This window comes from Lontra canadensis, unplaced genomic scaffold (genome assembly GCF_010015895.1).
Source record: "Lontra canadensis isolate GAN:19392208 unplaced genomic scaffold, GSC_riverotter_1.0 scaffold2, whole genome shotgun sequence".
Taxonomy (NCBI): domain Eukaryota; kingdom Metazoa; phylum Chordata; class Mammalia; order Carnivora; family Mustelidae; genus Lontra; species Lontra canadensis.
This window is the reverse complement of record NW_022630996.1, coordinates 27,448,130-27,473,536: the sequence shown is the minus strand read 5'-3', so window position 1 is coordinate 27,473,536 and position 25,407 is coordinate 27,448,130. Positions and strand designations below refer to the sequence as shown.

Below are 25,407 nucleotides of genomic sequence, written 5' to 3'. Positions count from 1 at the left end.
TATGCAGAGAACCTGTATAAATGTCTTAGTAGGTGAAGGATGAGTAATATGTAAATCGTATTCGTCGTATATCATTCTTCACCTTAGTAGGTGAAGGATGAGTAAAATGTAATATCGTTTTAAGAGAGAGTGGATCCTAATACGTTGTATGTTAATTAATTGAATTTAAATTTAAAAGATATGGATGTTGTGTATGTGGTTCATCAAATTGTCATTTTTTTTTTCTTTTTAGGATTAGACATTTTAAAATTCATTGTGTTACCAACATAGAAAATATAAGTACTTACCTTTTGGTGCAGTAGTTACTAGAATCCATACAGCGGAAAGAGCTTTTTAATTAAGTACTTCACCCATACATTTGGGACTTGTAACCAGAAGGGTTTTTAGAAATAATTTTGTCCAACTTGCTCACTTTTTAGAAAGGTTGCCCAAAGAATTTAAGTGACTTGGCCAAGGTCTTATGCAGTCAGTAGAAATCAGGGTAGAACCACAAATTGTGGAATATATGTCATTGTGATAAATGTGGTTGAAGGAGAGAATCAATACAACTGTTTCCTACGGCTGGATGAATTAAAGATAATAGGCTTTGGATACTGTGAATCACTTGAGCCTGTTCCAGTCCCTGCATCACGCCCCCACCCCCCACACGCCCTATTGCATTTGCCAAGACTTAGACTGTTGGACTGTGAGTGCTGGAATATACTTTAATGTGATAATGTGTGATTTAATGCACTCTTTTCTCTTGGGAGAGTCCTCTGAGACTATTAGGCAGACTTTTCATAGCAGGATGCAAAATGCCAGTGAAGTTAATTAAAAATAATTTAAAATAGAAGCTAGGGAGAAAATCTTTGAGTTGAAATTACATAAGAAGAGCTTTGACTTAGAAGATTAGCTGAGTTGTCAGGAGTTTATAGTGGCTAATCAGATTTCCTTTATGAGAAGCCTGTTTATTTCATTTTATGCAGTGTATGCTTGTAATACCCATATTCTTCTATTTGTATCATATTGTTTTATCCTTCTGGTTAAGGATGGCATTTCTCAGTGTGTGTCATCTTTGGATAGCTTCTGTCTCTGGTTCCAGTCGCTGATGACCGTGTTTCCAAGAGATATTTGGCAACATCTGGAGGCCTGTTTAGTAGACATGCAGGGAGTGGAGTGGGTCCTCCTGGGATCTAGTGGGTAGAAGCGAGGGTTAATGCAAAATATCTTAGAATGCACAGCACAGAACAGCCCCTTACAACAAAGAATTATCTGGCCTTGGAATGTCAGTAGTGTTGAGATGCTATCCTGATCTCTCAAGGCAACTGACATTTTTGGTCCCCCTCTAGACTTAAAGTGTCCATTTCTAGGTGGAAGGCTCAGGAATCTTCACTTTTAACAGGCTCCATGTGCTCTTTATTTCTGGTTGGAAATCATTGTTTTAGAGTCTTTTATCTGTAGAAAGACAAGTTATCATAGATTTCTAGTAAGTCTCTCTCTCTTTTTTTTTTTTTAGTAGAAAGAATTCAGAAAGCTTTTAGAAAGTCTCTTTTTCAAGTTCCAAATTTTCAGTGCTATCACTCTGTATTACTGGTCTTCAGCATTTTTATTACCTACCCAATTAATAAAAATAGTGCTGAGTATTCATCTTCAAAGAATTTTCTTAAATTTTGTTTACCACCATACAAATGTATTGTGTGTGAAATTAGAAAAGAAAACATAAATAAGAGTTGTAGGCAGATGAGATAAAAATAAGTGAAACAGATATTTTTATACTGTCTTCCACCATTTCAGCAGATATTCTTGTCCTGCCGCCCTACACTTCTCTTTGGAGATCCCAGGATTATGGAATAATGAGGCAAAGATTGCATAATTTGCGTTAGTTGTGTTCCTTTGTGAGCTGGAGTTTTGGAATCTCAGTGATCCTGTCTTGTAGAAACAGTGATCAATTGAACCTTGTTATATGACAAGTACAGAGAGAAATAGACTAAATGAAATCAGGGTCTCACAGAACGATGGGGAAATACATACATTCACACATAACTATCATGCAAGGTAGACTGATAGGTGCTATAACATGTATGAAGGAAGTGTGAAGGCAGAACATGGAAGTGAGAAAGTATCTCTAGCTGGGGCATTTGGAAAAACCTCAAGGGAAACTTGACTTGAGCTGGATGAAGAACCATGATCGCAGGACTCAGCTCTGTGAGATGGATGGTGGGAAGGAGAGCTTGGAGGAAATTACTACAGAATGCTAAGTACTTTGCTAAACCCATTGTACGGATTGTAGGAAGAAAGCAAGAGTGAAATAAGGTTGAGAAGATAAACTGAGGTGATTTTGAGGATGGCCCTAATTCTCCATGGAAGTGTTTGAATATCCTTTACTGTGAACAGTGGTGAACCTTTAAAAGTTCTTGAGAAAGGGAAGGACAGGACCAAGGTGGTATTTTTAGGAAAATAAATCTGGTGGCAGTACAAAGGATGGTGTTGGTGGGAGGGGCAAGAGTGAAGGTAGTGATTATCCAGGAAGCTATTATTGTCACCTGACAAAAGAGGACACAGGGCAGCACCAGTAGGAGTAGAATTGAGAAAATTAGTTGAAGAACTATAGCAAAAGTAGGATAGAGTTCTACCTAGATGTGAGAGCCCCTGGAAGTCTTTTTATTTTTACTCATCATCTGTGACTCCTAAAGCACAGTGTCCAAATTTTGTTGAATTCAATTGATAGAATTGGGCAACATATTTAATATGGGAGATGCTGGAAAGGTAAAAAATTAAGGTAGTCCACAGGTTTGCCATTTTGGCCTGAGTGGCAACATAGGAGGAGCTGTTGAGTCATCTTTTGATCCCGTTGGTTCCTAGAACTTATCCCTTGACACGAGAGCCAATAAACCATGGAAAAGTGGAACTTGTACCTAGGAGAATGGTGAGGGTCAGGCCCCTAGGCTAAAAGTTCACCACCAGGTAGCTGATGGATGGGCACAAGAATGAGAGAGAGGACTGAGGGGCAGACGTGGAGGTACGGGCACTCTTACGGAGGAGAAGGAAAAGAATGCAGAAAGACCATAAGGAGTGGTCATAGAAACATTAGAGGTTTAGTGGTCGTGGAAGATGAACAAAATTGCAGTCTGGTAAGGGAGAAGTACGGTGTATAGAAGGTTTCTGTTGGATGGGTAGATTTGGAGCATGCTCATCACATGCTAATGGAAAGAAATTTAGAGGATAGAGAGATTGAAGATGAAAGTATATGGAGCATAGTGATGGTGTGATGGGTGTGTGTAATTGAAAGAGTAAAATTCTGGGACCGAATGGGACAGAGACCAGTCTTAGGAAAGTAGAGAATATTCCCTTTTCAGATGGGTATGGGAGAAAATGATGAATGATAATCTAGAGAAAGTTTGATAGGAAAAAGAGATCCTGGGAGGCCTCGATCTTCTCAGAAAAGTAGATGGTAACATTTCCTGGGAGCAAGACTGGGGGGTGGTTTTAGGATGAGCTGAGAAATTTGAGATGAGTGGAAAAGATTTCAAAGAATGAAGTATTCAAGAGGGATTCGATCTGGGGCAAACAAAAGTCTGCTCAGTAACACTGAGGGCTTAACTAAGAATGAATGGCATGAATTTTTAGTGGACAAGGTCAGCATGGTTGATTGCCTTTCTCAGCAAGGAGCAGGAAGGAGCTTGAGAATAGAAGCTGATAGAATGTATTTTTGGAATTAGCAAAGGGTTGGAGGTTGGCAGGGTGGAAGCAGTGGGGGACAAGGGAGGAAGATTATACATGTGTGGGAAGAGTGTGTTTCTTCTAACTAATCTTGTGTTCTAGGGTGTATGGGGAGGCAGAGAGACCAGAAGTGCAACTGGCAGGCAAAGGTTTCAGGGCAGCAAGAACTGTATCTGTTGGCCTTGTTTGGTCAGTTAACATACAAGGATTTTTTATTAAAAAAAAAAATATATATATATATATATGTGTGTGTGTGTGTGTGTGTGTAAATAAAATATATACATATAAAATATAAATAAATATACAAATAGTAAATATAATACATATAAAAATATACATATATATGTGTATATACATATATATATATATAAATAAATTGAATGACCTTTATAGAGCTAGTGGGGAAATTGGAATTTTTGGGTGTGTAAGAGTCTTTCCTGTTTCTTTGAACCTTATTTCCTGGATCTTGTTGAGGTGATTTCATGGAAAGTTCTAATAGCTGTGTGCAATTATTTTACCAGCATTATATTTTTATAATAATAAAAGATTTGGGGAAAATAAGGAAGCGTAAATCGACACAATCTAAAGTTAAGCCATTTACAAATGGAAAATTAGAAAGATACAATAAGCAACAACAGAGGATAACAATTCAACCAAATTGTCTTTCTGAGATAATGTAATTATTCTACTGTATGTAAAGGCAAGGGATGTGATTTTTATGTTTCTATTTCTAAAGGTCTTTATAATCAGTTTTTGTTAAGGGAAGACAGATTCTGCACTGGCTACATTCTGGATGTTTGGCTAGTTGAATGTTGGTGAGTCAGTGGAGCAGGTGAAGGATGCTTCAATCCTTCCTGCTGACCTAATCTTACATGTGTTTGTGCACCAGTTTTTTGGATGCTTCGCTTTTCTTTATCTTTGTGGCTCTGTCTCTTTTTCCCTTCCCTCCTCTCCTCCTTTCCCAAAGTTAAACTTTTCGTATCTTCTTTTCACGTCAGCACACGTATTCTGAAGAAGGAAAGCTTTTAACTTTGTTTTTGAAATCGAATTGTATTGTAAAAGATTCTAATTTAATCAGTTAGGGTTCACTGAGTAGGAGCTGTGAACAGAGTTATTTTAACATTAATTTCGTTTGTGGTTTCTACTTGCAGTCCACTTCTGTTTTTGGATTCACACCCATGTGACCTGAAGTGAGATGATTCATATGCATGTGCTTTTATGCCTGAATTTTTTAGTCGTTTCAGGAGTCAAGTCTGAAGTTAATTTTCATGCCAGCACATAGATTTCATTATTGACATGTTTGAAGAGAAACCCTGTTAATAAACATTTTTTTGTGTGCCTACTATGTACACAGCCCTGTGAAGATTAAAAATGTGTCATGCAGCGTTTGCCCACAAGGAATTTATAAAGTAGGCGAGAGAGAGAGGATGAGATATAAATGTGCCAAATTAAATTTTAATTCCTTGTCTAAATATCAGTTGCACATTCCAACAAGAACCGTGTGACAGATGAGTTGATGGCCAGTTGCCAACTGACGGGTGTAGTTCTGGAGCATACAAATTCAGAGGTTGAATGAGAAACTCAGAATGGCAGCGAGTCAGTTTTGCTGGGTTGGACTGCTGGTGAGCCCCTCTGAAGAACTCGCAGTTTGTAGGTCTCTATGGTTTGGATTATGCAGAGTTGAGCACTAAAAATAAAGCAGTTTGTGGTTGAGTAGGTGACAGGCGCTCCGAAAGCAGCTGGCAGAGTACAAAGGAACTGGCTTCCCCTTCAAGATATAGTCCTCCTACTCTTTTCCGTCATGGATCAGCCCTTGATCTTTTGGGCTCTAGAAATGTGGACCTACTCAGTTCTTCGTTTTTCCATCATTTAAGCAACATGCATTTTCTGAGGGGTATTACTCTATTTCTCACCAAAATGCGAGATGAAATTACGGAGCATGGGGAAGGTGTAGGAGCTTACATTAAGATGTATACAACGTGAAAATAACTATACCAATTTTTCATCAGTATGCAAAATGAATTTAATTTTTCTTGAGCTGAGGCATAGCATATTCAGTCTTTGTGTTGAAAGTATTTCTGGTTGGAGGAGATAAGGATTGGTGGCACTGGTAGTGGACACAGGAAAAAAAAAGTCTGCATCTGAGAGAAATTGGGAAGTTGTAAGTAGCTCAGTCTCATAATTGATTTTGTTGGGGCCGGGAAAAGAGAGAATTGAAAGATGAGTCTGAATACCATTAACCAAGATACGGACTACAGTTGGAGAAACAGGACAGACGAGAAGTGATGACTTTGAAGAAATGTGGAGCTGGAGTTGCTAAAGATGTACTGATGTAGAGTTAACTTAAGATTTGTAGGTCAGGACATGGGAACAGGCCTAGAATAATGGATCTAGAAGTTTGTCTCCTAGAGTTAGTCATTATGGTCCCTCGTAGAAGTTAATGAAATTACAAAGATTATGGAGCCAGCAGGGGTTGGTTGTCTTACAGGAGAATCCAAAGAAGGCAGTGTCTCAAAGAAAAGAAGCCAGGTTAATGAATTCTATGAGAGGCTTCTAGTTTGGGCCTTTAGGAGAAGTACCAGAGAGGATAAATTCCATGACCTATAATCTCTGTCTATCATTCTGAAGTCCAAAAAATAAATTCCAGTACAGCTCTGATTCTTTTTTTTTTTTTTTAAAGGTTTTATTTATTTATTTGACAGAGAGAGAGTGATCACAAGTAGGCAGAGAGGCAGGCAGAGAGAGAGGGGGAAGCAGGCTCCCTGCCTAGCAGAGATCCCGATGTAGGGCTCGATCCCAGGACCCTGAGATCATGACCTGAGCTGAAGGCAGAGGCTTAACCCACTGAGCCACCCAGGTGCCCCCAGCTCTGATTCTCTTATCATTATCTTATTTATGGTTTCACTGCTCTGTGAAATGCTCTTCTCCATCCTCTCTCACTTAACCTATATCAGGATTGGACTCAAAGCATAGCTGTGAAAAAGCGTTTGCAGAAGAACTAACCCCCTTTGGTTCACTTTTGATTTCCGTTGGCCTTCATTCTCATAACAGTACCAAGTTAAGGGTTCATCTCCACCTGATAGAACTGAGAGGTAACAGAAAAGTTTTAGAATTGTGGCAGTTAAAACAGTGATCATGAAAAGACTAAAGATGGGTGTGTGACCTCATTTTAAGAAAAGGGGAAGATGTCAGAGTCCTCAGTTCCTTTTTGTCATAGGCTTAGTCATTTACTAAGCAAGAGAACTGCTGTAGATATGGCTTCTCTGTGTTCTCGCAGTCAGTAAGACAAAACTCTTTCATAATAGCTTTCTAGACAAGGTGAAGAAGACTGTCCTGTCCATAAAGGTGGGCAGAAGTTAAAAAAAGGCCCTGAAAAGCCACTGAAGAAATTAAGGGTGTTTGGCACAGAGAAGATAAAGACACAAGAGCAGGAGATATTTTCTAAGATGAGACTGACACATGGAAGGAAGATTAGTCTTAGATTGCAAAGAGCAAAATACGATGAATTGGTGAAAAAGACAGGGAAGTAGATTTTAAGCCAATTGTGAAGAAAGTCTTTGAATTGTCACAACAGTCCCAGACTGGGTGAGCGATGTGCTGAAGCTGTGTCCCGGTTCCTGCCTTCGCTTCTTGGGTTGTTCTCAGGAATATTTGATGGTGATAAGTATTCATCTGACTTCAGGTTATCCGGTTGGGTTGAGACCTCTAAAAGCCCATCTAACTCCAAATTCCATGAGCCGGTGAGTGTTTGGTGTTAGCCTGGTATACTTGGTTGAAAGAACACAATTGAACATCTATTTGAAGAGGCGGGAGTTCACTAGGCCTCAGGGTAGGTCATCCTGAAAATATATCTTTAGGACAGGGAACTGTAGTTTAGATGTCAAAGGGAGGAGATAAAACGTGACTGAAGTAATGTGTCCTGGTTGCTAGTAGGAGCTCGCTGTCACCTCACCTCTCCCTGCTCCTTCTGCCGTTTATTTAGAGCCCCGATTGAGATATTACCAGAACTACAGCGGCATTTTGTACCTCTTCTTTTGCATAGTCATATTCAGTTGTATGTTGATCTGATTGCGGAATTGTTTTCCACTGTGCTGTGTGTATAACCTGCTCTCCCTACCCCCACCCTGTGAACTAGTCCAGTCAGTGTCATTTGTATCACTCTTGCATGTAAATGCACCTTAAGCCTCTGAATGCATAAGAAACGCTTTGAGGGAGTGCCTTTTAGATTTTGCTCAGAAGTCTTCACTTTTCAAAATATTGGTAACAGTGAATCAATTCAATTGATTTAGGCATTTATGTCTGTAAATTTCATAATGATCTGTGCTTATATAATTTATTGTCTTTACAGAATTATGAAATTTTATGCATATGCTCATTCATCTGTTAAAAATGCTTTTCGTTGTTGTTGTTGTTGTTGTTTGTTGTTGTTTTTGGACAATGAGATTTTGATCCATTCGAGAGCATTAGGCAAAGCAGGTGGTTTTGCTGTGCTTCTTGAATGTCATTGGGCTTGAGGGGTTTGTTTGTTTGTTAGTGTTTGTTTGATGAGTAAAGAAGTAAAATTCCAGAGCCTCAGGTCTTCCTGAAATCTGCCTTATCTGTGGTTTTTAAAGGTTACATTTGGGAAGCATTTGTAGATTTCCACATTGTTCTGAGCCTCTGGGACAAACAGACCTAGATATTTTTACTTTTCCCAGTTATTTTAGTCTTGGATTACTTGAGGTTTCATAAACCGGAGCACACATAGATCACCTGAAATAATACGGGCATTTTAATGGAAGAGTAAAAATTGTTTAAAGCAATTTTGTTTTCAGAAAAAGGAGGCGTGAATATAGATTGCGTAGCAGTAAGAATATATATCTTATGTAAATTATAAATGATCTGTCATAGATTATTACCAAATATTAGGTTGAATTGGATGAGACCTAACATGCAGAAACCCCCAAATTTAAGTATAAAGAAAACTATGTATATTCCTTTTCTATATGAATATATGTGTATTTTACACTAAGTTTTATGAGGTTTTATTAAGATTTCTGCCAAGCACCATTGTTTATATTAGTCTTTCATGAAGTAAGCAAATAAAGTCTGGATAACAAGTAGAAAATGTATTTGATGGTTGGTTTGTGCATTTAGATATACCCCTGCCTAGTTCAGCAGAATATTTAAGGCAGCTTATAATAGTACATTTTAAAAGAAGATTAAAACATAATAATAGAAAATACAGGTATCTAGGAGATCAAAACATGGAGGAAATCGAAATGTACAGAGAGACTGTAGGGTCAGAGTCACTCAATTTTGTATATAAATTTGGGTCAAAAAGAAGGCATTTTTAAAAAATTTGATGTTCACTGTACATCAAGGAAAAAAAATATAGCTTCTCAGAGACCACAGTAGTTTTCCTTATACTCAGTCTAGAAACAGATTTCTTACATGGTTTTTCACATAGGGATTATTGAATAGATAACTGCCCTCAACAGCTCCCATATGGTAGCTTTTTAAAAAGATTTTTATTGGGGCGCCTGGGTGGCTAAATGGGTTAAAGCCTCAGCCTTCGGCTCAGGTCATGATCCCAGAATCCTGGGATCGAGACCCGTGCCGAGCTCTCTGCCTGGCAGGGAGCCTGCTTCCCCCTCTCTCTCTGCCTGCCTCTCTGTCTACTTGTGATCTTTCTCTATCAAATAAATAAAATCTTTAAAAAAAAAAAAAAGAGAGAGATTCTTATTGTCCTAACAGTTAATGAAATACTAATAGCAAATATGGATGAGCCCTTATTCTGTACCAGAAACTCTGTTTCCCAGGCATGATTCCGTTTCTTTCCACATCCACCTTATGGGATAGATACTGTTGTTGGTCCTGTTTTGGCAAAAGTAGTTTTCCCAGGATCTATAGCTTAGTGGTTTTGATTTGAGATCCTCTGCTCCTAACCACTTCTAGTGGAAACTATGGTTTAAAGATGGTATTTCTGTCCCAGAGAAACTAATGAGAGTCTTTTCCTTTGTCAGGAAGGAATCAGATACATCTGGACTTTTACATGACAATATTGTCTCCATTTCTTGGAAACCCGTGGCACATACAGAACTTTATGTTCAAAAGCTCATTAGTAGCTTTGACAAACTAATCATCCTTATGCAGCATGACTAGATTCTTTCACTATTACGTGCTTACAGCATTTAGCTATTGAGTTTGTACATTTGCTTGAGGACAGATTGCTGGAAAGAATATCTTTCTTCAGTAGTTGGAAGTGTTGTTGTTTAGGAAGGGTTACCTTTACCATTTCTACCGACAATGGGCAGAACTGGAACTAGTTATAAATTACCCGGGAGCAAATTTATATTGAAAATAACTTGCTAATGAACCTAACTGACCGAGAGTAGGATGTGTTTCTTTGGAATTTTGAAGGGCTAAGTGTTGCAGTGGGTCTTTCTGCACTAGGTGTGGTATGAAATGAGCTGAGCTGCACAATGCTCTCTAGCTCTGACTTTGATCCTATTTTCAACTGCATATCTGTCTCTGAGACTCATTCTGTATTCTCATCAGTAAAATGGAGCTAATGTGTTCTTTAAAATATCGTTGATGGTTCTGAAGATCAAATGAATATTATATATCAAATTTCTTTGAAAATTGCTAATGCTATAATTGCAAAAATTCATTAATTTACTCTTTCCACAAAAGGAAGTGTTGTTTCATTTTCAAAAAGTTGTTTAACAACCATATACCAGCTGAGTGGCTGTTGTGTGCATAGAACATAACATAATGTTGTACATACATATTATCGAATTTGCTTATTTTTAATGCTCTTCGAGTTTTCTTTTGTTAATCACCATTCAACTAGGTTATTCCCTAGCTCTCAGATAAGTAAAATTCTTACTCTCAAAGTTTTAAATTTGTATAATGTCAACTAAGTAAAATATTAGAGAATTTTTAATTAAATGGAAATTCTGTTTACTTGGTTCTTTCTCCTTCTTCGTCAGTGGGAATGATTGAGATTAGAGAGAGATTGCTTCTCACCATCCATACCTTTCTTTAGAAAAATAACAGAAAGTTAAGAGTATTAATCCTGTAAGAAAGTCATTTCTATGTAGGGCATATTGTATTTAAATTGATCACTTAGAATTCTTATTATTTTCCTCTGATTCTTTTGCTTAATTCATGCTTATTATTTTCTTGGAGAATTAACTTAAATCTAATGCCTTACGAAGGCTTTTTTCCAATTTCCTCCACAACATTCTGAGTGCCCTTCACAATGAAGTTTTGGCTGTTCAGCCCCTTTGCAGAGTTAGATTTACAGAATTTGGAGTAAAAAAAAAAAGACCTCTGCAAGCATCCAGCTCAATGCCCTCATTTCCGGTTGAAGAAAATGCACCCCAGCCACACAGCTGGTCAGTTTCTGAATCAGAATTATAACCCAGTTCATTTTTCATTACTCTCAGTTTTGTAGTTTCTTGTTTTGTGTATATGCTGGGTCTGCCCAGCCAGAGGATTTTTTTTTTGGTCAGGGCTGAGGTTTTTGGTAGTTGTTGGGGTTCCCCCCCACCACCCCAGCCAAAGATTCGTCTGTACTTCGGTATTCAGGGTAACTAGAATTCTTTGGGAAGCCAGCCTTTTGGAAGTGGCTGCCAGAAGTAGGCAGGTATTTTCTGGTCTAGTGTTATCTTTAAGGTATCTTCAGTTTTTCTTTTAGTCTCTAAAACACGCTTCTGTAGTCATCTGTTAGTAGAAGTGATGAGTGTTCACTGTGATTCAGGTTTTATATTCTCATAGTTGTTCCAGCATGGAGACACAACTGAATACCTCTGTATTGGTGATGAGGTCAACTTGCATTTTCTGATTACTTGGAATCCTTTGATGAGGTGATGCAAAAAGCAAGGTCTGTGTCTCAGTGTTAAATAGGCACTCCCGAGTTTTCTCTAAGTTGTGTAGAACAGAAGAACTTAGAGCAGTTTCCCTCACACCTGGCTATCTATGATGATGACAGAACTTCTCCTGTACCACCTGAGTTGGGACCTCTGAGGTTGGGACCTGTGCATCTTGATGGTTAAGGAGCTCTGCAAAGAACGGCATTATTGAGCGGATGAAGGTCTCTTTTCAAGAAAAGATTGTTAAGTTAGCGAGGAGTGCTGCTTGGATAAGCGTACAGAATTCTTGCAGAAAGATACAGACTGATCTCATGGATCATGAAGTTACTTGATTACCTATGGGATGTGTGGGACATGTCTTTGGGGACCACATACTAGATGAATAGCCACTACAAACCTTTGTGAACCCAAAATGATTAAACCAGGACGGTGGCCCTGCTTCGGCAGTTCAGAAATAACACCATAAACCTATACTGATCCTAGAAATCTGCTCTTTGAAACTGCCTGTAGTTCATCTTAGTGAGGAGTGGCTGACCCAAGGTATTGAAAGTTGTAGTAAAGTGGGTTCTGTGGCTGGACATCGTGGTGCTCATCTTATAATTGTCTATCAATTAATTCTTCCTCTGCCTCAGTGCATTTCTTCAGTGTTAGATGGAACTGTGCACCATTTATGAGGCTGCTGAATAGGTATTCCATTAAGTATTACAGATATGTTAATAAAACAATATACATATGTGAGAAAGCTGTACAGCACTCTAGTGGTCACAGAAGTTTCGTTTATAGACGTGGAGAATTGGCAAAAGTCGACTTAATTTTTATACTTAAGACCTTTTCTGAGCCTTGCTTTGGCCTGGGTGCTGTGGGTCATAGCAAAAAGCTGAGGCCAACTTTTGGGCCAAGACATTTACTTTTCAAAGAAGGTGAAGCTGGATAGACTGATGATTGTGATTTGAGAGTAATTACATTTTAGTGATTATTTCTTGAACATAATGGGACAGAGAGTGATAGTTTTTCTTTTTTAACTTGAGGGGAACTCTAACTCTAGAATTTCACAGATCAGGAAACTTAAAAAAAAAAAAAAGTGAAACTGTTCCTTAATAAATATTTAAAGCAGAAGGAACTTTATGTTCCTTTTACGAGTAGGTCACTACTAGACCCGTGTGCGTACGGACCACATGACATTTTCATTTATTCAGTGGAGAGTCTAGAGGGCCTGTGTTGAGCTCTTGAATATTGGACATGATTCAAATGTGAGTCAAGTGTGTCTAGAGGCTTTATTCATACCTATTTTCTTTTAGTCAGCAATGCTTCATAATGCCCTGGTTTCATGAATTAATTTTAATGGAATTAAACTTGAACAGCTCAAAATTATATAATTAATTTCATTCAGCTTCAATTAAAGTTACTAATTGAATCAAGCCTACTAGCATGACACCTGGCGGCAGTTAGCTACATAACAGTAGCTGCAAGTATGTAGGACTGTGCTGATGAGCTGGTGTATGTAAACTATGAGTCTTTATAAAAAAGCTCTTCTGTTGATAATCTCAGAAAGGCCTTGAGTTGACTGTAACAGTGGAAAGACTTCTGGAGTTGTTTAAAAAAGTCAAGATTTTAATTGAAACGAACACCTCTCAGGAAGATTACATTTTCTCTCGGATAATGCTGAGTAAATGTTACATAAATCTTCTAGAACATATTGGTTTAGCATGCTTCTGATTTATATTTTACTGCTATCTGAATGTGGTTTTGCTTTCTGAAAATACTTAGCATTGAAGACCCTGCTTTTTTTCAGAGACTTTAGCCTCTGGATTTAGTCCTAAGAGGGTGTCCATTTATTTTCATGTGTTGAAATGTGTTTCATGGCAGAACTTTTCAATTGTTGTGAAATCCCCATGGTACATGAGAAACTTTTGCATGTGCAGAAATTTTTTCCTTCCACTGGAAATGTTAACACAGTTGACTAACAACTTCTGTTTGAATCTCTTTCCTTTCCTTGCTTCCATGGCTTGACATCATCCAGCTTCTCGTCCTTCTCTGACTCCTTTCTAATTGTACGGGCCAGTCTTGGTATTCTTATTTAATGTATTAATTCTTCTGATGGGCCCATTCACTTAACTGGCTTTAGCAGTCAAATCGAGGAAGGTCACTGTTTCCAGCTATAACTTGATTTATTTATGATTTGCAAATTCAAATGTGCAACACTAAACTCATCCACTAAGCCGTAAAGTCCGTCAAGGCCCGAGTCGCATCTCACAATTCATTGTATCCTCATTGCCTGGCACAAAGCCTAAACATCTACTGTGTACAAATACATATTTTTAAATTAATAAATTATTCTTCTGGCCTCCAGGTTTTCCCAGTCAAATCCTTGACGGAGAGGGCTCCCTCATCTCCAGTCCCATCCATGCAGAGCTCTAGTTTTAGATAGATAGAGACAGATAGAGAAATAGATCTAATTATATTCTCACATCCCCCTTTCCCATCTTGTCTTCGTTCAGTATATTCAACTCTGATCAAACTGGACTCTTCTAAGTCTCTATTTTAGTTTCCCTACCTCTCTTCTCCCTCTTAGGTACATCCATACTCTAGTGATTCTCAGGGTTATTAAGTGCAATAAAATTACCTAAGTGCCCCACACTCAAATTGAAATAGTGTCTTTGGTGGTGGGGCCCAGGAATCTGTGTGTTTTGTTTTGTTTTGTTTTGTTTTTTTTAAGAGTGCCCCCAAGTGAGTTAAAGCGCAGTCAGGACTGAGGCACTGCTGTGCACAAATGTATTAATCTTCCTAATGCATGGCTCTGATAAGGCATTTCATAAAGCTTCAGTGGCTACTTTGACTTACTTATCTTGCCTTAAATTCGGTCCAGATTTCTCACCTTTGTGTGCATATCCATGCTGTGTCCCTAATCAAACCTTTACAGTCTTATCTCCTAATGTCCCTCTTAAAGTCTTTCACACTCCAGAGTGTTGGAACCTTTTTGCTTGTAGAGCTTGCCCTTGCCATTCTCCTACCAGGCATGGCCTTTCTCCCATCCCTGCTTTTAGAATTCCTACGAATGTTTTGAAGACCGTCCAACATGCACCTTTTTCTCTAGTGCTTTTCTTGAGCTCTGAATCGGGTGAGTTTCTTTTTCTTCCTTCAAACGTCTTCAGTGCTCTGGACCTCTTATAACATGGATTTCACCTTGTGTTACAGTTAGCTTTTTGTTTGAGTTCTAATGTCCCAAAAAGGTGTTACTTTTCCTTACTGTTTTTCCCCCCGGGGACCCATAAACTCATGCATAAATCTCCCATCCTCAGTAGCCTCCCTTTCTGAGGATGCAGAACACAGTCATTGCCTCTTTCCCAAGCTTCCACAGAGAGAACTTTACGCTTGGTTTCTACACCTTCTCACTTCTCAGTCCCTCCTCGTTCAACTGCGGTCTTTTAGCCCAGCCGTTCAGTAGGATCTCTTCTCCTTTGGTGCTTTCCCTACCATGCCTGCCCCCTACATGTACAGACTCACTTTCATCTTGTACATGACCTTTGCACATGACTCTGTCATGGCAGACCACTTGTGTTATGATGACTTACTGACAATAATCTTTTTTTAAAAAGATTTTTAAAATATTATTTATTTGAGAGAGACAGAGCATGAGCAGGGGGAAAGGCAGAGGGAGAGGGAGAAACACACTCCCCACTGAGCTGGGAGCCCAGTGTGGGGCTCAATCCCAGAATCCTGGGATCATGACCCAAGCCGAAGGCAGACACTCAACCATCTGAGCCACCCACGGGGCTCTACTTAACAATAATCTTAATAGGTTATTTTTGCTGTACACATGTCTGTTTCTTTGATGCTGGTCACATAGTAGGTGCTCAATAAATCTGTTACTACTTCAACAACCTATGCAACAGTCGATAGAGATACAGCTCCCATTTGCTTAAATTATGGCAGACTTGGAAGTATTTGGGGAAAAAAAATACCTTAAAATTAAAAAAATAGAGAAAAATATATAACAATAATAATATATCTTGTGTTTTATCTAGAAAAATGTGATAAAGAAAATACTGAGAGAACTGTAACTCAAGCTACCGATAGCTGCTTCACACATGGAGAGATGCAAGACCAGTCCATTTGGGAAAGCTGTTCAGATGACGAACTCATCCGAAGTAAGTATTTGTAGAGAAAATCAGAGTGATTTAGGTATATCGCTATGAAAGTATGCTTTCAGTTAATTGTTCCTTGTAGTTCTCTCAGAAATCTCTAAATCAGCAGAGTTTATCTGAAAGTATATTCACGAGTATTTTAAGATGTAGAGCTAAAACTAGGATATAAGTAATACTGTCTGTCCATTTTCATCCTTTTTATTTTATCTAAAGGAGGAATTGACCTGTAAATTTTGGACTTTATTCTTCTAGAGATATAGTTAAACTTACTTCCTTCTTGAGCAGTGTTGAAGTAGAAGTTGGACAATTCTGAGTGGACTGTGAAACTAAAAAGATAAAGACCGAGCAAAAGGACAGTAAACAGCACTGTGGTGATTGGTACCATTCTGGTCCCTGTTCTTGTGCAAATGATTCCAAACTGGTTTTCTGTTGTCGTTTTTTTTTTTTCTTTCTTTCTTTTTTATTTTTTTTTGCAATTAACATTTTTAGCACTACTTGGTTTCTTTTTACTCTCTTCCTCTTCCTGAACGTAGTCTGTAGAATATGTACAAAAGCTTTGGTGTATTTTCATCTGAATGTGGGAATGTCTGGCAACAGCAGTATCACGGGGGTGCTGTTCAGAATGCGGGTTCTGTGTCACGTTCTCTAGACCTGGAACCTCCCCTCTGTAGGTTCAAAGAGTGAATTATTCTTTCTAGTAAACAAATAAGTATAAAGATTTTTGCTATAGTGTTTGGTGAAGTTCCATCTTAGTTACAGAATTCATACCATTAAAGGGAAGGGATTGAAAATAAATTCTTTGCCCTATTGTCTACACTAGTTAGGTGGGCAGTGATTTAAAAAAAAATGTAAATTGCATTAAATAGTTTCTTTGGAGATAATGATGGTTTAGCTTGTACCAAGGGACAGTGGAGCATCTGGGAGCCACTGTCTAGTTTTATGCCCCCCTCTGAGAAGGCTGCTGGGAAACAGACAGTTGAATGGATATCCGGAAGAAAAAGGCCAAAGGCAGCAATGCCACCCCCGGCCCGAAACATAGCTGGCAAGACTCTCTGAATATTTACGGGTGACCTTGGACTCTGAATTCTGATTACAGATTTCAGAAACTATATTTTTGTCCTCTTCCTGGTCACACATTTTCTAGGCAAAGGCAACTTTGTTGGGTCTCCAGAAAAATCTGATATCTGGATTTGCCAAAACGGAACGATTTATGTCATCTTTAGACTCGACTCAAGGCTGGCTAGCACTTCAAAGTTTGACACTGTGATAGCTTCTGCTGTTCCAGCTCCCTGACACTGGCCTCCACAGAGCTGTCTGGATTTTCTTCTTTGGCCTTCCCGGTAGAGTAGGTGGTCTTCTGCATAATTCACTGCCTGTCTCTCTTAACTCCAAGGTGAGGGAGGTGTGTTTTCCTCTTCGGCATCTAGCACATTTGAGGGGGCCCAGTAAAATATTTTGTAATAACAATAGGCCCTGGAAAGAAGGCCCTGGCTCTCAGTTGCATGGGGGAGGAAGGGAACATCTGTGGTGAGTCAGGCCAGGGCTGGCTCCCATTCCAGGAGTCCTTTGTGGCTCCCTGAGCACTGTGGAAGAGGCGGGCAGCTGGCTCTCATGGAATTGATTTTAGTATTCCCACTGTAGTGTGAGGTTGGTTGGACGCAGGGATCGTCAGAAAAATGAGGCCGGCCGGGGTGTGGGAACGTTTTCAAATGCACAGCCCACTCTTTTTCCAAGCTTCCATGGGACGGCTCAGCTGCATAAGCAAGAAGTGGACGAGAGTGAGTTGGTTTAATAGGACTTCTCTTTCTCTCTCTGCTCCTGAGAGTGGTTAGAAGGCTGGCAGCTAACATCTACATTGTCCCGGATGCCTGCTGCTTTCTTTGTTGGACATTTAAGGCGTAATTTATAGGGGACTGTTAGCTGTCAGTGTGATGAGGCTGTTTTTACTTTCCTGAGAATAACTGAGCTCTGGAAAGTCAAGGGAGTGGTTGCTTTGGAAATTGTATTCTAATTAAAGGGTGTATTCTCAGGCTTATAAACGAGATCCAAGCAGAGAATAATTTCCAAATTATTCTGTGAACTTTAACCCTGACCTCAGTGGACCACCCACTTGTGGCTCACACTTGGTTCATGCTCCACACAGAAGTTCGAGCTCTGTGGGCCTTCCCTGGCCCTTCTAGAAAACCTTGCAGGTGGCAGACCTCAGGTACAGTGCTCTCAGGGCCTGGATTTCAAATCGGTTGCCCTTGAGTTGCTAACTTATTACAGAGAATCCTTTCTGGAAGTTATAAATAAAAGAGAAGAAATCCATATGGAATCGAATATTTCGAATAAATAGGCCACACACAATCTGGTCAGGGAATGTGTATTGTGAATCTCTTTCTTATGAAATTTAAATTAAAAAGACAATTCCAACTACTCAAATTGGTTTAAAAATAAAAAAAAAAGAAAAGACCTAAATCAGTAAAGAATTAAAAGCATAATGGAGGTTTTTGAGGAAATTTTATGATTGGGAGGTTTTATTTTTTCATCTTATGAATTTTCTTTTTACAGTTTAAAAGGGGGTTCGTATTCTGAGGAAACGTTTTGGCCTATAATTTCTGGAATGAGGCTTAAATTTTAGTTTATAAAAGGATCTTTTTATGGGAACACGAGTTAAGACTTTGGCTTTTCCCCTCGGATTAGCGTATATGATTCAGTATATAATTTGGAGTTCTGCCTTGTTTTTATAATCACTATTCCTCTGAATTGGTAAAATAAATGTGGCAGAGAAGTGACACCCTCAATTAATATTAATTTTTCTGTTTAACCCATAACATGCATAAACTGATAACAGGCAATAGGCAACATTTCATGTTTTAATTAGACTAGAAAAGGAACAGAAGTAACATTTTGATCTTAGTCTTTGGGGGGATTTCTAAGGTAAGAAAGAGAAAGAGAGAGAGAGTTTGTGTGTGTGTGTGTGTGTGTGTGTGTGTATCCTGTGTTTATACTCAGATATTTGTAGTATTTTCCTTTAATTTAGGTCAAGTTCTATTCTAATTATTTCCTATAGAGAGAGAGCTTACATTTTTCTTTGTTCTTCTTTCCAAAGTGCCTCAGGTCTCTATCGCAGATTTTTCTAGGTCTTTCTGAAAATTCTTATTATTTAACTTTATCCTTGGACATTGCTTTTACATAAACGTCTCCTAATTCTAAATGTCATTACTTAACTCCAGAAATTTTCCTTAGCTCCTCTTCTGAAATAAATTTCCCATTAAATTAAACTATTTTGTACAGCTAATTCTCTCCTTTGTGATTTTGTAGAATTCCCATGATCTGAAGCAAAGTTAGAATGCTCCACTTAAATGGTAATCCTCATTCTATTTAACCCATTTATTCATTCTGAAGAGTTTTTAGCTCTCCTAATAGTAAGCACTTAATTGGTAGAAGAATGCAAGCCTCTTCTCTAATTCACACTTGTCTCCTCTTCATGGAGCTAATGCTTCCTGCTGTTTCACTCTTCCTGCTGCTGGAAACCTTCCTCTTGGCATCCTTGGAGTTTCCTCTCAACATCGCCAGGCTCGGTTCTGAGGAGCTCTCTTCCTTCCAAGACTTTGCCAACTTACCTCTGATCACTCTTTAGTGAATATTACTTGATCACTTGAGGGAATGCCTTCTTTATGTCAAATGCTGAAAAAGGCCGAGACTCAGGCGTGCTGTTTACATACTGAGAACATTTCTTACTTGATGATAAGGGAAGAGCGTGAGATATTTAGATTTAAATTTCTTCAGCAGTTCTCATGTTTGAATGCACATTATAGTTAATATTATTACTATTATTCCTTTAGAATTCACTTTATATAAAAGAGGACATAAACAAGCCCCTGAAATAAGTATCATCCAGTAAGACTGTGGGGGAAGGGGGCGAATGTAGTTTTGTGTTATGTTTCTTAGGTGATGTGGAATTCTCTCTTAATAGTGTCTGCTCATTCATTCTGGGATCCCATATTGGGAATAAGCCTTTGTGACTTCATCTGGCTCAGTATCTTTTCCTCCATTTGTCTCTAAGAAAAATTCTCTTTTTTTAAAAAAATACGCTGACCAAATGGTAATGTGGCTACAGTTGAGATGCTTTGGTTATTGCTGTGGAGAAGAATCGTTAACCACCAGCTATTCCAAAATTCAACTCATGATTTGGTTTCAGGGTTGAGTGGACAATCAGAAGCTCTTTTTGATGGTTATCTATATTTATCTCATTGGCCAATGACCATGATTAGGCTGGATTCTAGAATAGAACTCGCGTTTATTCACATACTTCTTCCTAAGGGTGCATCATTCCAAGCTTATCTGGGTTTTGGTCAAGATGCTAGGGAGAACCATTGCCCATTGTTTCTGCATTGGGCATCCTAGGCTCAGAGTCTTGGAAGCTGACTGCCAGGTTCAGATACTGACATCATTATTCCTAGTGTTGGACATGTTACTTAAACTCTGTGATCAGATTTCTCATTTTTAAAATGAAGGCTAGTTCTGTATACCTCATTGTGTTATTTTAAGGATTATTTATTTATTTTAAAGATTTTATTTATTTATTTGACAGAGAGCACAAGCAGGAGGAGTAGCAGAGGGAGAGGGAGAAGAAGCTGGCTCCATCATCAACAGGGAGCCAGATGTAGGGCTCGATCCCAGGATTCCAGGATTATGACCTGAGCCGAAGGCAGCTCCTTAACTGACTGACCCACGCAAGCATCCCTGTTTTAAGGATTATATGAGAAAACGTATTTTGTATGCTTAGTTAGCACAGAGCTGTATGTGTAAACATTGAATGAATTTATTGATTTTCATTATTATTATCCTTGGGTACAGGTATCAGTTACGAAGCTTTGTTTTTGGTTTTTGGGTTTTTTTTTTTTTTTTTTTTTTTGGATCCATGATTCCAATGGGTTACGTGTGCAGACATGCTGGGTACGTAGACCATGTCTTCCCAAGATTGTGGTTTTTTATGTCACAACGTTAGCCAGCACATTGGATGCTATGTGGTTTATGCTTATTAAATGCGTAGGAAGCACATAGAATTAATGAGATTCTTTACCCATCTTGCTTGTACTATTTCCGACTTTAAGGTCCTCTCATGAACATGCTAAATCAATATATTCTTCCTTTTATTCCTTCTAACTCCCTTCTTACTCCCAAGCTATACATGATTCATTCATGTCAAGTTCCAAATATTTATAGATGACTGTAAGGGTATTAAAGCAGTCAAGTCATAGGTTTGACTGCTTTTTGCTGATAAGTTCTTCTGAAGAGTTCTCAGTGAACTATGGCCATGATCTCAATAACATTCATTGTCCATGGGGGTGGGTAGAGATGGCACTTTATGTAGGACCTTTTTTGGTTCCCCGTTTGTCTAGCCAATAAGAAAAGAGTCTGAGACTGATTTAGTTTCCTTCCTTCCTTCCTTCATCCCTCCTTCCCTTGTTTATGCCCAACCTCCCACTCTCCCTCCTTCTCTGCCTTTCTTCTTCCTTTTCCTCTCATCCTCTGCCTTTCCAAATTGCTTTTTAAATGCTTTGTGTTCTGTAACATGCAGTGTATGTTGTTGCTGTTGTTGTTCTTACTATTCCTATGAATAGTCTCATTATTACTTCACCCCTCACCCCTACCCTCTACCATGACTGGTTTCATTTCCAGTCTATCTCCTGCTGCCTTTTTGTCAAAGATTTTTAGTCTCTTTCTGATATCCTTAAAATCTTCTGGTCTTTACTGGGGGGAGATGAGATAGTATTGAAGTGTAAGTGGTGGGTAGGGTCCAGTGAGGGAATCAGATTTATTCCTTTCCCATTTGGGACTTTCTTTGAGCCTCAGGGAGGTGCTGAGGCCTGGGAACTACCTCAGAGATCAACCTGAAAATGCTAACCACTGAAGGAATAACTAACGTGTAAAGATCAAGACCATAAATGCTGTGGTCTAGATAATTTTAGTTCTCAAACCTCCCAACTTCCTGGAGCTGAACACTATGTGAATTTACACATAAATTATTTTTTGTGGAGTATGTTATTCATACATAACTTTCAGGATTAGCAGTCAAAATATAACTTCTAAAGCTGAATAAGAAATCGGCTACATTAAGATGGAGTGTTACACTGGGCTGACTCTGTGTTATGTTGGTGATACAGTGAGGAACAGTGCAGGTGTGGTCTGTGTGTTCAGAGTTTATGGTCTTGAAATGTGTATTATGAGTGCTATGATGGGAAAGGGCAGGCTGCTATATTTTCACATTTGAGAAGCACAAAGTCTCACATTGGGGAGAGGTCAAAGAGGGTGTTCCAGAGGGACTGATGTCTATAGGAAAGCCTAAAGGAGTTAGCCAACTCAGGCAGAGCACGGGAGTGGATGGTGCCATAGTAAGCCAAAAAAAAAACAAACAAACAAACAAACAAAAAAACAAAAAACAGCACACTTACAGGTCTAGAGGTAATAGGTCAGCTTGAGGAGAGTTACAGAAGTTTTCTATAAGCTGAGATATAAAATGTTTGACTAGAGGTAGAGAGAGGTAAGAGGCAAAGAATCTGTTAAGAGGGCTAAGGGAAGATGGAAGGTATTGAAGAGAGTAGGGTAGGTTTATGTTTTTATTTGCCTATATTTTAGGATGATTACTGTTGCGGTAGTTGGAATATAAATAAGAATGGGAAACTGAAAGTATCAGGAGACCAACAGGGAGACTGTTGTATTAATCCAGCTGAGAAAGCTACGTCTTGGTTAGGGTCATGGCAGGTGGGATCCAGCTTTCTGTGGTATACAGTGGGTGAGAGAAAAGCAGGTGCTGGGAATGAGGCCAAGGGTTTTAGTTTGGACAAATGATAGTTGTTTCCAAAGGTCAGATGGCAGAGGTTTTAAGGACATTTTCCAAAGGGGTTTTGAAATGCTGGGTTGCGGCTGTCTGATGGGTTGAGAAGGAAGTAAAAACAAGAAGGTCTAACAAATAAGGAAAATAGCCAGAGAAGCTGACAATCCATAAAGGTTTCTATTCCTGGAGAAACAAAACAGGTATCAATGGAGTAAGTGAACAGGGAAAGTGGAAAGAGAAGATGAATTATGAAAACAGAAAGTAAGAATTTAAATTTTGAAGTGGAATGGTCCCTGGTGAGGACAGGGTACAAGGTACAGTTGCAAGGATGGCTGACTGAAATAGTTTCTCCCAAACCCAGATTGTTAGATTTGGAAGAAATTTTAGAGGCTTCATAAAAATTGCCCTGTTCAGTAGGTGGGGAAACAAATCCAGAGGTTTGTTCCCATCTTTATGGTCATTAAAAGGCAAAGCTGGGGCTTATGTATGTTTGACTCTCAATCTTCTGAATTCCTCATCGAAACTTAATAGTTGAGGAGAAGCCAGCAAGTTGGTTATCTCTGGTTCCTTCTGCTTTGCCCTAAGCTTAGTTACCTGTTGTGGAGGAAAGGAAGAGTCGTTTGATATTCTCTAAGCTGAGGGCTCTGAAATGAATGAAAAATAGTGCACATTGTTTGGAGCTGCTGGTTTGCCTCATTGTAAGATTTAGAAAGGTCTTCTCCATCTAGTCCAGTAACATACGAGATTGGGATTATTTTAAAAAGAAAATTCTCCTACATAGCTAACAATGCCAGGGTAAGGGTCCAGCTTCCCAAAGTTATATTAGAGCCCAGTCCCTTGTAGGAACTGTTTCAAGTAACAGACAAGCCAGAAGATTCCAGTTCCTTCAGGTTCTGCAGGAGACAGGACCAGCTAAATAAATTGGTGGGTGGGGTATGTGTGGAATGGAGTGCAAAATGAGAATTCCGGTCCCCTTATTCAAAAAGTGTGAATTTCAAGATGGCAGCAGTAGAGCATTGAACCCACTCAGGGTCCTTCTGAGCGTGGGATTCTGTGCCATTGCACACACAAGTCCCATGGCTACAAAGCCAGGCCTGGCTGGAGGCATCAAGGGAGTGGGAATTCAGTTCTGGTAAGCAAAAAAGAATACTGTACACCCATTTTAGAATTTTTTTTTTTTTTTTTTTTTTTTTTCTTTTCAGTAAGGCTCTGAAATTCTAGAATGAGGAAGTTTTTCTGGGCTGGGCAGATCCTGCCTTTGTAACAAATATGAGTAGCTTGTACAGGTATGTGGGACAGTTGCTATGTAACAGATTCTTGAAGGCAGTGGTTGCCAGGTTTTATCCAGGCACAGAAGGACTGAGACCTGCTTCTGGCTTTAGTTTTATCCATGGCTTGGTAGAGGATGAGGTGTATGAAAACGAGAAGGAACACTGAAAATCCCTCTCCACTCCTTCCAGGAGCTCCATTCCCCTTCATCTTAGCACACTTGGGAGTCAATACAGTGACTCGTCCCGTGTTTCCTTCACTGAGTCTTTCAGGACTGATGGTAAATCCTGCTCCACAGTTTTCCATCAGAAGCTGGAGTCTTCCTAAGTCCTTGGGTTCCACAGTAAGACACCCAGAAGTCAGGGAAATTTTTTTGAAACCCTTCAATGCTGGTATTGGAGGGTAAAATTGCATTAAGTGAGCTAGAGAAGAGAGTGGGTAGAGTGATTTGTTCTGCATTGGAACATAATATCATTAAATACATTTTCCATGGTTCTTGAGAATTTGGACTGGGAAATTTAAGAAAAAAAAAAGATTCCTACCATCTCAAATTGTCATAAATAATTGATTCATGCCAGCGTGATCTTTAAGATTTTATTTATTTAGTTTTAGAGAGCAAACACAAGCCATGGGGAGGAGCAGAAGGGGAAGGAGAGGAATGGGAAAGAATCTCAAGTAGACTCTGCACTGAGGGCAGAGCTGACATGGTGCTCGATCTCACAACCCTGGGGTCATTACCTGTACCGAAACCAGGAGCTGTAGGCTTAACCGACTGAACCAGCTAGGTGCCCTCATGCCAGTGTGGTCTAATGAGACCATACATCTCATCTTTGAATGTTGCCTATTGTTCCTTGTCTTAATGGGGGAAAAAAAAAAGCATCTGTATCATCAACATAGAGGCCCATCTTTGCAGGGTACCTTCTCCATGTTCATTGAGCATTGCCAAGGTGCTGTCATAATCACAAAAGTGAGTGAAATCTAGGCAGCAGCAGTGAAAACAACACATCCAAGGAATGGTGTGATCGTGTGCAGTTAGCATTTTCCTACTCTTTCTCGTGAGTTAGGTTTTATTGCACTTCTCTCATATCCAGCAAATTTTTGGAAGAGATTTATTTATTTACCAGAGAGCATGTGAGCAGAAGTAGAGGGAGAGGGACAGAGAGAATCTCAAGCAGACTCCCCGCTGAGCACGGAGCCCTACCAGAAGTTGGGGATGGGGGCTCAGTCTTACATCCCTGAGATCATGACCTGAGCCAAAAATCAAGAGTTGGCCACTCAACCCACTGAGCCACCCAGACGTCCCTCCAGTAGATTTTTAAAAGTCTTGTCAGATAACTCTGAATATGAATATGTACCACCGGAAATATAAAAGTAAACCCATGTTCTTACATATTTAGGTTTTTAATATTTTTCATTTTAGCCAGTTTCAGGTGGTTGATTTTTGATCTGGCTTTACACTGTTAAAAGCACCAGAGCCAATGCCCTTCAGTGTTTTCCAGGTAGATATATCTCATTTGCCTTTTTAACTTCTTAAAGATTATACCCCAGTGAAATATATGTGTCTAATATTTAGAACATACTTTAAATATATATCAGGTCTTTTTTTATA

General features: G+C 39.1%; 1 protein-coding gene across 1 annotated transcript in view; it reads left to right on the top strand.

Annotated features, from left to right (window-relative positions):
• MDFIC (MyoD family inhibitor domain containing) overlaps positions 1-25,407 on the top strand; it is an 87,186-nt gene that overhangs the window by 3,375 nt on the left and 58,404 nt on the right. The window contains exon 3 of the mRNA XM_032871003.1: positions 15,584-15,706. Coding sequence (XP_032726894.1) covers positions 15,584-15,706 — 123 coding nt within the window. The remainder of the gene's footprint in view (positions 1-15,583; positions 15,707-25,407) is intronic.